General features: G+C 42.2%; 1 protein-coding gene across 3 annotated transcripts; it reads right to left on the reverse strand.

Moving 5' to 3' along the window:
• Positions 1-456: 456 nt before the first annotated feature.
• LOC107376966 (E3 ubiquitin-protein ligase TRIM21) lies at positions 457-9,954 on the reverse strand. 3 transcript variants are annotated; one of them, XM_054747432.2, is made up of 16 exons: positions 9,785-9,954; positions 7,306-7,537; positions 7,140-7,228; positions 6,986-7,067; positions 6,833-6,918; positions 6,662-6,752; positions 5,898-5,983; positions 5,748-5,820; positions 5,571-5,662; positions 5,387-5,470; positions 3,969-4,064; positions 3,786-3,889; positions 1,891-1,996; positions 1,607-1,751; positions 1,487-1,513; positions 457-1,018 (listed from the first exon to the last, which is right to left on the reverse strand). In XM_054747432.2, the coding sequence occupies exons 2-16, from the start codon at positions 7,517-7,519 to the stop codon at positions 474-476; spliced, it is 1,920 nt and encodes a 639-aa protein (XP_054603407.2). In that variant the 5' UTR covers positions 7,520-7,537; positions 9,785-9,954; the 3' UTR covers positions 457-473. The 3 variants fall into 3 exon arrangements, with proteins under 3 accessions (XP_054603407.2, XP_070404165.1, XP_054603406.2); XM_070548064.1 differs by having other exon boundaries at positions 5,748-5,817; positions 9,775-9,954; XM_054747431.2 differs by having other exon boundaries at positions 9,775-9,954.
• Between the last annotated feature and the right edge of the window lie 1,366 nt (positions 9,955-11,320).

The raw sequence follows: 11,320 nt of genomic DNA on the forward strand, positions 1-11,320 counted from the left end.
AGACTGCAGGTTTACTGGTGGTTCCCAGAATATCTAAAAATACAAAGTTCATTTTTACTACAATTACAGTAAAATCTTTGCTGTGTGTTTGTGGTAACTGTACATGGATAACATAAAATGTTCTTTCTATCTAATTGTAAAATATGTATTATGATTCATTTATCAATCTCATTGCATTCATTTGTACAGGAATAAAATAGACATTAAAGGGACAGCAGTGGATCAGGAAGTAGAAGGCCAAGGGTTGCTGGTTTGATTCCAGCTCTTTTTGCATAATTCCTGTAGGATAATTTATCCACCTTGCTGCTTTGCTACTTGTGTGGATCGGATAAAAGCTTACGTGAAAACCAGAAACAAGTGAGAAGAAGAATGAGCACCCATAAGTATGTAACAAGACAGAACCGTAGCTTCCTACCTAATCTCGTATACCTCTGAACTCCTGGTCTTCTACACAGATGTACTGTATTTAGCCACTAATGCTTACGGACAGCAGAAATAACCAGAGGAGCAGCGTTTTCGTTTTTTACAGTAAGATGTGGACTGAAATACGGGACAATCTGATCTCTGAATGAACACTCAGTGAATGAGTAAATGTGGGATCGGTTTGTTACATCATAGAAGGACACAAGCCCCCCCTCGTAGTCTACAAACACGCCTACTTTCTGAGGTTTCTGCTCCAGAGGGAGGCTGGTGGGCGGTACCGTCAGAGCTGCGTACTTTGTGTTTTCGTAGTGCACCGTCACCCAGAAACCATTGTCCGAGTTCACTGAGAGAATCCCTTTACGGTTTGCTTTGCGTCGTGCTACACCCAGATCCCAGCCAGTTTTGTTGCTGACCTCTACCTCCCAGTAGGACTTCCCAGAGGTTATGACATTCATCCCGAGGACACTGCCAAACGTATCAAACCTCTCCGGAGCATTGGAAAGATTTGGCTTCATTCCTCCATCTCTCACTTTCTTCTTGTCCTCAGACAGGATGAGGCACTGATGGGCTGTAGACGAGTCCAGCTTCACATCCACTGTGGCCAAACAATAACAGTTACCACTTACCAATGAGATCATGATACAGCACAGATGTTTGCATGAAAAACCATAAAGGCACCTTGCCAATTCTTTGTTGCCCTTTGGATAAAGAGGACCTTGATGGAAACACCTCAGCGGGCCCACTGTCCTAAATGTTTTCCGTGTCTCTGCTTCTGCACACCTGATTTACAGTGGCTCCTCAGGAAGACATCAAGTGCTGCAGATGCCTGTTAATCACTCATTCGTTTAAGTCAGGTGTGTGGCAGCAGGGAAACCCTGGTGTTTACAAGGGCAACATGGAAAACATGGAGGACAGCATGCCCTGAGGACCGGGGCTGGGAAACACTGCTCTATAGAACTAAGCTCTCCTTAAACCCGTGAAGGACCTTCCATAACTACCTGCAGATGGCCTATTGCAGTCACTGACTGTCTGATTTATTATCAGTTAATAAATACATACATACGTGCAAATGCTGGAATCCTCTTGAGCTCTGGAAAAGCAGGTCAGAAGAAGTAATTAAGGGTCAATAAAGCAAATATATTAATCAGTAGAACTACAACAGAAAGCAGAAATGTTGACCCACCAAGAGAAGAGAGGTTTTCCAGCTTCTTCTGGATCTCCTTCATCATGGTAGAAGTTGTAGCTTTCAGGGAACCAAACGAAAAGGAAGTTTCAACTTTGACAACTCCCCAGCTTGTAGATTCATTTGTGTTGGGTAGAACAGGATTCTGTTTGCAGAAAGTAGTAAAACTGATCACAGCCAAGGTCTGATGCATCAGGAGTTCAACAGATGTGATAAAAGTTGACTAATTAAAATGTTTAGTGGTTCAGGCTCCAGGTCCTAAACTGGTCATGGAGACTTCTCACCTGCAAGTCTAGTTCGTCCAGTTCATCCAAGGAGTCTTTGAGACTGTCAATTTGTTTTTGCAGCTCCAGCAGCAGATCTGATGATTCTCTTTTCACTTGCTGTCTCCTAGGAGTAACAAAATCATTTCTTTTACCATTCTCTTGACTCAGATATGCCCTGCGTTACAAACTTTGGAACTCTCTACCTGCTGACCTAAAACTAGAAATGGACAGTAAAGTTTTAAACAAAGAACTCAAAAAATGGTTTAAGTCTAAACAACAATGTCTACATGAATAGTTTTAAAGTCTTACATTGCTGCTCAAATTGCCTTGTTTTATTCTTTTTATTCTTTTTTATTGAAAATTGTTTGCATTTTTAATCTGTTTTCTGTTTGATTTATTGTTGATCTCTTTGTATTTTATTTAAATGTACTCTACTTTTTAGAAAGGTTCTATGGACAAGTGTTGCAAATTAGCACGTGTGCTAACCAGTGTTGGGAGTAACGCCGTTTAAGTATAACGGCGTTTCTAACGGCGTTCTTTTATAGGTAACGGAATAATCTAATTAATTACTTTTCCCGCCTTTGCAACGCCGTTACCGTTACTGGGGACGGAACGTTGTGCGTTACTATGTGCTTGTCGAACGTTGAGCAGCAGCATGAGGCTTTCTGACCGCCACACTTCAGCTGCAGCCAGGGAGAGAGAGGTGTCGGTAACGCACTTACAAACACGATGATGATTGGCCGGGTGGGCGGAGACCCTCACGGTCTCAGTCACTGCATTCTGTAGACACAATGGGAATAACTCCGTTTAAAATAACCGCGTTAATAAAAAATATTTCTTTCTGTAACGAGCAAACTAATAAATTTCGTCTTCTTATATCAAAACGTCGTTTCTGTTACTGATAAGAAAATGCGTGCAGCAGCGAATCTGCGGGTCTGCAGCCGTGCCCTTCTTAGCGTGACAGCGGGACGTCCCGAAGGTCCGCTCACCTGTTCACCGCTCAGACGTCCTGATCTTCTGTCTTCCTAGATCATCCAGCTGTAACCTGTTTCTGATCATGTCTTTAGTCCCGCTGTAACACTGATGCATCAGTCTCAAACGACATGGAGCTCAGGTGTTATTAGAACTACCTGTGTGTGTTTACCACCCAGCTTCAGCTCTTCTGTGGTTGGGTCTGACCCAAGTTAGTACATTTAAGTCCTCCCATCAGATTTGTGCCTCTTCTAGTGTCATTTTAAAGGATATTTATTTATTTATTTATTTATTTATTTATTTATTTATTTAACCATTACTAGATTACCAGCAACAGAAATGCTGCTGAAAACACACAATTATGTGAAGCTGGAAAAATTAAAATGCTGTGCAAAATTACATTTATTTCTGTAATTTAACTAGACTGAGAGACCATTTAAAGGCTCGGGAACCTTTACAGGTGTTTCTATTTGCAATTTTAGTTTTTAGCTGATTGGGTTTTTGTTAAATATCACACAGTGACCTTTTAATAGTCTAGATTAGTGTAATGCTCCTGTTAGTAGTTCCTCCTGTTAAGTGCTTATTTATTTAAATTATTCAGGTTTATATAAAACGTTTGGACATACATTTTATTATGTTCAGTCATTAGTCATTTATATTTTACTATTGTAGTAATTCTTGCATTCTTTAATGAAAAAAGTAACTAAGTAGTTACTTTTGTTGGTAATTAGTTACTTTTATGATCTTGTAACTCAGTTAGTAACTGAGTTACTTTTTTGACAAAGTAATCAGTAACTATAACTAATTACTTTTTTAAAGTAACGTTCCCAACACTGGTGCTAACACACTAAACAATGCATCTGGTTCGTCCAATGTAATTGCTGTGTCCATGTCAAATAAACAAAGACTAACTAACTACCGCTGGACCAAGCAGCACCAACCTGATCTCCACGGGGTCGAGGGCTTTCTGCCGCGCGTCCTCCACAACTTTGATCACCTCTGAGAACACATTGTTGATCTCCATCCACTCAGCTTCCAATCTGTCCTAAAACAGAGACAGAAACAGAAACTTTAAAGTAATATTCAAACTAAAATCAAAACATTTTCAAGTCTCTCCAGCTTACCTGGCACAATTTTACAGATGTAATGACTTCAGCCATCTTTTGCTCTTTCACGTACATTTTCTGCTTTAAATCAGCCCTCATCTTGTCTTGCCACGCCTTGAGACAAACCATAAAGAAGAGAAACAGCCAGTAGAAAAAACAGGACAAAGATCCTGTACTTAAGGGTTGGGACACTGGTGTTTTGCATCAAAAAACAAAATACAATCATCATAAGAATCATTTGTGAAGAACAAAATAACATCTAATTTGAGCTCATTAGCATGCTAACACTTTTTTACTCTTCTGGCACACTTGGCAGTTTTGCTTACTTTGGTAAATTTACTGGCCTGCGTCTTCTGTTTTGGTTCGACTTTGTGCCAGAATTGACGCGGCTCGCGAAAAAAAATAGAGCACATGCCGAAACAATCGCTGCACGTCGCGAGCCCTCGACGCGCTTCGCAACTGATGTGCTCGAGACCGTAGGTTAACAAGGGTGATGAATAGAAGCGCTCTTCGTTCCACGGCGCTTCACGGCACATCGTCGCGTTTCTGTGTCTGATGTGATCCAGGTGTTACAGGTGCAGGCCTGGCATTCTGAAGTTGCAAGTGTGGTATTCTGGCCACAGGGGGCGGTGGGAGTCTGAGTGACATCCAGTAACTCTGTAATGGGACATTTTAGCACAACCTGGCTCAAGAAAATGAATTAAAAATATGAAAAATTTGCATCATTAAATTGACTTTTGCACCATAGTTTTTCGAGTTTTACCTGAAAAATATACATGGAATTGCAGGAATGGTAGAATGACTCATCACTAATCCAGTCCTCCCTCTTTAAAGTATATCTTACTTAGTTTTCCAGTCAGAACATCCCTGAATCGAACTCCCCACCAGGTGGTGATTATTAGACAACTCTACCCTATGCCTACGTCTGACAGCAAGACCAGTCATCGTCCTGGGACCCAAACCTTTATCAACAACACTTTCATTACCAACCACCACATGCTTGACATCTTCAGAGACTTGCTGTTTCGTGCATAATACCAAAAACCCCAACACCTGGAAGCTTAAACAGGGAGATGGTAAAAACCATAAATACTTGCTTAACTTCTTCTTCTTTGGTCACCAGTTTACCACGGTAGATCCTACCAGGGGCTGATGCTTTACACCAGAGGTGGGGAACCCTGGTCCTCGAGGGCTGGTGTCCTGATTGTTTTAGTAGTTTCTCTTCAACAGTTCAGATTCAGTTGTGGAATAAGCAGCTCACCAAGCTCTGCAGAAGCCGGTTAATCATTTGCTGTTTATTATCAGAGTTGTTGAAGCAAGGAAACAACAAAACATGTAGGATAGCAGCCCTTGGGGGACCAGGATTCCTCACCCCTGCTTTAGACACTAGAGTCCTTCGTTCTGTCCTGTAAGGTACTCTCTGTTGTTTGAACTACCTGCAGAACTCTTTTGGCTTCTCTTTCTTTCTCTTGCATCACAGTTTCCAGACCAAGGGTTGATGGTAACTGCTGTAGGTCTTCCTAAAGTATAAAATCATAATCCATCAGTTGAACTTTGCAGTTGGAATGCTTTTGTGTTGTACTTATGCAAACATTTTGTAAGTCCCAAACGCTACTCTACCTTCACGCTTACAGTGGAGAAGTCAAGAGTTCGACGAGCTTTCTCCGAGCTTGTTTGGAAGCTTTCACGAAAGGGTGGTGGGGTTTCAAAAGCTGCGGATGAATGGGACGATCACACACAAACTAAAGCTCCGAGTACAACTTTAGAACTCCTCCAGTATACAAACATAATACCTACATGATTTTGGTTGTTTGGTTGGAGGATTCATTTTCACATTAAAGAGCTGTGGCTGGGGCATCACACCTGTCTGCTAAAGACAAAGTAGAGTCAGATGTGAGGATGACATCTTTGATTCGCGTTTCAAGAATCCAAACTCTCAAGTTGTACCTGGGTACCAAAGATAAAACCAGAAGCTTCATGGTTTTTGTCCACGTTTGCATCCTGTTGTAGAGCATGCTGTTGAGTTTGACTCACTGTGAGGAAAAAACAGACGTTTTATTTGAAGCTGGTTTTGGGTTAGGCTCACTGAACCAACTGTAGCAAACACACTTGATTTAAATAATGTTGGTGCTGAGGTTGGTGTGGGTTCATGATTTGATTGGGAGAACAGGTTTGGAAACAGAATGCAACATTACACAGCTAATATGTAGGTAGCACAGCAGAAATGATGTCCACTCTTGTTTTGAGGCTCAAGAGCCACCGGATGTGGGACTGATACCTCTTGGACAGCTTGGGCATACTGGAGTGACCGACCCCATCACTGCTCGTGACCTTCAACAACTCCTGATTGAGGATCAGGATGCCTCATCAGCATAAAGGGGAGGAGCCAAGCGTATGTAGTTGTGTATGGATCATCCACATGCTAGTGAGGCAGAGTAAACTGCTGTTTTCTCCTGATTATTGTGGGGAAATGAAATCATCCAGTTCACCAAGCAACTCAGAACAAGAGTCAATACCAACGTAAGAACACCGCATTGGTGTTAAGGCCATTTTTGGAGGTCACTACCCACATGACTGTTTAAGATATGCCTGATTGTAAAGTTAACTAATTAGGCTTTCTAATTATAAATACGCACTAATTGTTAATGCTAAAGGAAAGAATTAACTGATTAAAAGCTCCAAATCTTCAAATACATATTTCTAAAGCCTACATGATTTGCTGGGATGGTTGACTGAAGTTTGCGTGGTTGGATGACTCATCTGTGAGGTAAGCGTTGGTGACAAGGGCGTGACATCAGCCAGCTACAGGAAAACAGAAAATCAGATTTGTTAGGTCCTTGAACATCTCAGTTTTTGACTAAAAGTTAAAAAGCTAATTGTACCTGTGCACCAAAGGTGGAACCTAGGCTTTTACCATTTCTGTCCAAGTTCGGCTCCATTTCCAGAGCTCGGGGTTCAATTTGGAGAGCTGTGGGAAAACTCTTAAATAATCTTGTCTCAGCCTTGTGATCTGCTAAGAATTAACTGTAGCTTACGTGGTTTAAACGCAGGCGGCATTGTGACTTGTGCAGGTGCAGAATTCATTTGGGTGATGAAGTTTGGAGACACAAGAGCTTCCTGCCGGTGAGATGACAGATAAGTGTTTACAGAAATGTAACTGGACATTTCCTGGAAGTTTTATAAACGTACCCTCTCCAGGAATGAAGGGCTCAGAACTGGTATGTTGTCCCTTTGAGAAGATTCTTCCCACTTATTCATCCAGCTGAATGTCTCACTCTCTGGAAGAAAATGTCTCATAGCCAAAAGTCCCACAGAAGATAGTAAATCACAACAGAATGGGCCGTGTAGCACTCACCAGACTTCATAGAGGTCTTAAGGATGTTGACAAAGGGGTCTTCAAGATGGATTGGAGTTGATAAGAGAGCAATTTTGGGAAGGTAAGTGAACTGTTGGCTCTGAGGGACGCTTGTGCCCTTTGGTGTGCATCCCTTCTTCCCCTGGTGAGTTCTCAGGCCTTGGTAGGTCGTCACTTTGGACCAACCACAGCAGCTGCAGATTTGGAAGCTCATGTTGGTCTAGTTGAGTATCTGAGGGAAAAGTCAGGTTGTAAAAATGTTGTTCAAACTTAAAGTTCACACCGAAACAAAAAATGCCTCCATAGGTTTGGTATTTGGGACTAACAAATGAGCAGACTAAGTGTCTGGGCCTGTCATGGGATAATATGGATATGGGCTGTTGATCAGCAGTCTCACAGAAACTTTCAGGAGACACTGAACATCTATCTAGGTGTTTAAATGTTAATTATAACCCAACAATTTCTTTATTTTTAGATGTACTGAAATGTGACACTGTTCTCTTCCAAGAGCTGTTTCATGCATCTGGATGTGTGGCGCAGGGATTTGTCTCCCTCTGCTGGTCACACAGATTATGCACAAGCTGGACAAAATGCTGTTAAAGACTCAGGGGAGTGAAATGGATTAATTGTTTGAATGAGACCTATCCTGTAAAGACAGGCTAAATAGACTGATTTAAAAAAAAACGAGATAAACGTGTGTGAACAACTTCAGTTTATACAGGAGCAGGTCAAATAGTAATGAGGGTGATTGGATGCTTGTGTGGTCACATGACTCCTCCTTCTAAGATCAGCTGAGTATGTTCATGCTGATGTATGAGAGTAAACCCTGTAATGCTTCTTTTAACGCTTCATTTTTTATTTCCATCCATGCATTCATTTTCATCACTAATCTGGGGTCGGGTCACAGGGGCAGTAGCAGAGGGCCGACCAGGTTCAGATGGGAATGGCCCAATAGTCCCTCCAACGGGTCCTGGGTCTTCCTTTAGGTCTCTTCTCAGTTATTTAAAAATAGGTAGGATCAGCTAAAGTATAATCGCTGTGTCTCAATTCAGGGTCTGCATCCTTCGTCGGCCGGATTCGTCACAGTGCCGCGACTAGGCCTGTCCCAATTCTAAGACTCCTTCAAAGGTGGTCGACGAATTCGGCCTTCTTTTTGCCTGTATGAAGGATGGGTCCGATGTATCCTTCAATGGTTTACATTTCCCAAGATGCCTTGCGGGCCGGACGGTAGAACATTTAAAAACAATGGCGGACAGGGAAGTGGGAGCTGTCGGAGAGGATTGCGCATATAAATGTCAGTATAAACTTAAACTGTTAGGTTAAGGGTTTTTTGTGATACATGAACGTTATTCTAGTTAGAAATGTTACAGTAAAAGTGCTTGTATTGCGGTCTCGGCTCGTATGTTCGGCCGCTCGGTGTCGTACTTCTCCCGTTACGTTTTCCCCCTGATTTTAATAGGAGTTTGTATTTTAGGTACAAGAGAAAACCAGGGAATTTATTAAGCTTAGGGCGAAGATGGACCACATGATCACCGAAGCAAAGTATTCGGCGGCTGTGGCATGGAGGTACAATAACATTTCGTATTTTAAAAAACTCGTTTGAGTTTATTTTTTTCTGCGAAAACATGAAAGGATTAACCCGTTGTCCTCTTTTCTCTTCCTGTTTCTTTTCTTACATGTTTGTTAAGACTATTCTGGAGAAAATGGGCATCCAGGGTAAGGTGACAGCGATGACCAGCTCCTGGAGCTGATCAGGGAGGACATGAGGCTGCAGAGAGAGGCAGAGCAGCAGAGGGCAGGAGAGAAGGGAGAACTTTGGCAGGCTTTTTACTTTGCTCCAAAGTCAAGTTTTGACCCCTGCACTTTTTACCATCCAAAAACAATATTACGCTATGTTAAATTGACACTGGTTGAGCTCTAGGACCAAGCGGAAAACAACCGTTTGTGTTGAAGTATGTTTCCCATTAGAACATACTGTAAAGATACACCCCCCCCCCCCCCTCTAAAGTGAAAATTACGTCCATGCTTCCTTACGGTCGTCATATTTCTAAATAAAATCCCGAATGCTGTTTTGGCTGAATCGCTCTCCTCACAAACGCATTGGATGGACTTTCCAAGTGGACTCATAAATCTGTTTCTTTAAATTAACATAAAACAAAATTGGACACAAGTGGACTTTGGTTCAATCTAAGAGAATCGTAGTTACAGTAACACACCTGTGTTTTTCATTTGTCTTATGGTTGCATGTAAAAACTTTCCATTAATATGTAACAGCATACAGGTACACTGCTGAGAGTTCCCACAAATCTAAATAAACAAACACATAATTTATTATTAAGACATTTACAAGTTATTTAAGGCATAATGTGTCTATTTTCCTTCTGAGTGAACAAAAGCCGCATTTTGATGAATTTTTAAGATTATTAAACATGTTGTATTAAAAAAAAAAAGTTAAAGACAGACACTAACTCTTTCTCACACTCGTCAGATCTCCTCCGTGTGATCAGATGGGTTTTCCTCCTCTCAGCCACGCCCTGTGCTGCTCACTGAACACCTTCAGTTTCGTTTAATTAAAAACGTCTCCATAAACGCAACCTTGCTGCTGTTACTGCACGTCAGAACACGACTTGTCCATCATTTTCAATCCAATGTGGTGAAATCTAAAAAGTCATGAGGCAGAAAAACAGGACTACACCCACTTTTTTTTTTTTTTTTTGCCATCGTACTGCTTTCCTAAACCACAAATGTTGAGTAACAGTGGGTACTATTACTTGTTAGTTCCTTTTTCTTTTCCGTTTAAACAAAAGCGATTTACTCAGAATGAAAGTGCAGCAGCAAGCAAGGGCGTCAGTTTGTTTTCAGAATTGCTGGGGACAATAACCATACACTTGAGTGGGGTTTAAAAATTGCTGGGGACAATAAAGTAGGTGTCGGCGGCTCTGTAGCCGCATGCGGCTCTTCCATCCATCTGATGCAGCTCTCTGTGCTTGTAAAATAATGAATGGATATTTAAATAAAAAGCTTTATATTTTACTGCATAAATTTTACATCTGTATGCCAATTCTAAATGTAAAGATTGTCTGCGTAAACCTGAACAGGTCCAACCCGGTCTTACTGTGAGACCGGGTTGACGCGTCACGCTTGTGCGTAATCATAGGCGCTTCCTGAGCTGAAGGATGTCAGATTCTGGGCTTCTCCTCAGACAGGTTCCTGGATGCGTCGCCACATTGGAGACAGGAACAAGCACTATTCAGCCAAAGTTTCATAATCAGGTGTGACAGTGTGAGTGTCCTGTCACAGTGTCCCGATAGATAATGCGCCCTGGCTACTTGGCCAAGGGGATGTCCTTTTGGCTGACTGGTTAGAGCATATGACTCTCACCCGGTAGTCTGGGGATCAAATCCCGCCCGGGCCCTCGTTTCTCCACCTTGCCTCATATTGATGGATAAACTCAAGGATGTTGGTTGTTTTGAAAGAATTACCCCGACGCACACTGATGCGCATGGATGAGCTGACATTTTAATCATTACGCACATCGCAGAGGTAACTTGATTCCCATCAGAACATCAGAGCTTTATACTGGACACTGTGTTCAGCGCGGCTCGGCGCGCCCACGGTGGACAGTGGGCTGAAGATCTGTAGAGGGATTCGCAGCGCAGCGCAGAACCACGGTGCATGCGATACGACTTCCTCTCACTGAAGCGTTCTGGAAACCCGGTCTCTCTGAGGGATGTGTCACCTGGAAAAATGTTCTTTTTATGAAATTATGAAACTTTGGCTGAACAGCGCTTGTTCCCGTCTCTAGTATGGAGACGCATGACACATCCAGTCTGAGGCAGAATAGCCTCTTCAGCTCAGAAAGCACCTGTAGAGACATTTGATTACGCACAAAGTTTATGTGGAGCAGAAGCGGTCGGGCCACGGCAGGTGAAATGTTCCTAGCCTACATGAAGTGAAACTGTTTAATTGTAACATTAATATGTTACTGGACACGCTGGTCTGGTTGGTTAGACCA

This window comes from Nothobranchius furzeri, chromosome 2 (genome assembly GCF_043380555.1).
Source record: "Nothobranchius furzeri strain GRZ-AD chromosome 2, NfurGRZ-RIMD1, whole genome shotgun sequence".
NCBI lineage: Eukaryota > Metazoa > Chordata > Actinopteri > Cyprinodontiformes > Nothobranchiidae > Nothobranchius > Nothobranchius furzeri.

Excerpts from the sequence above, each read along its gene's own strand:
- LOC107376966 (XM_054747432.2), bottom strand. The coding sequence starts at position 7,519 with ATGAGCTTCCAAATCTGCAGCTGCTGTGGTTGGTCCAAAGTGACGACC. Across the intron at positions 6,919-6,985 it reads GCCGCCTGCGTTTAAACCAC|CTCTCCAAATTGAACCCCGA; the intron begins GTAAGCTACAGT and ends GTTTTCCCACAG. Across the intron at positions 5,984-6,661 it reads CAACCATCCCAGCAAATCAT|TGAGTCAAACTCAACAGCAT; the intron begins GTAGGCTTTAGA and ends TTTTCCTCACAG.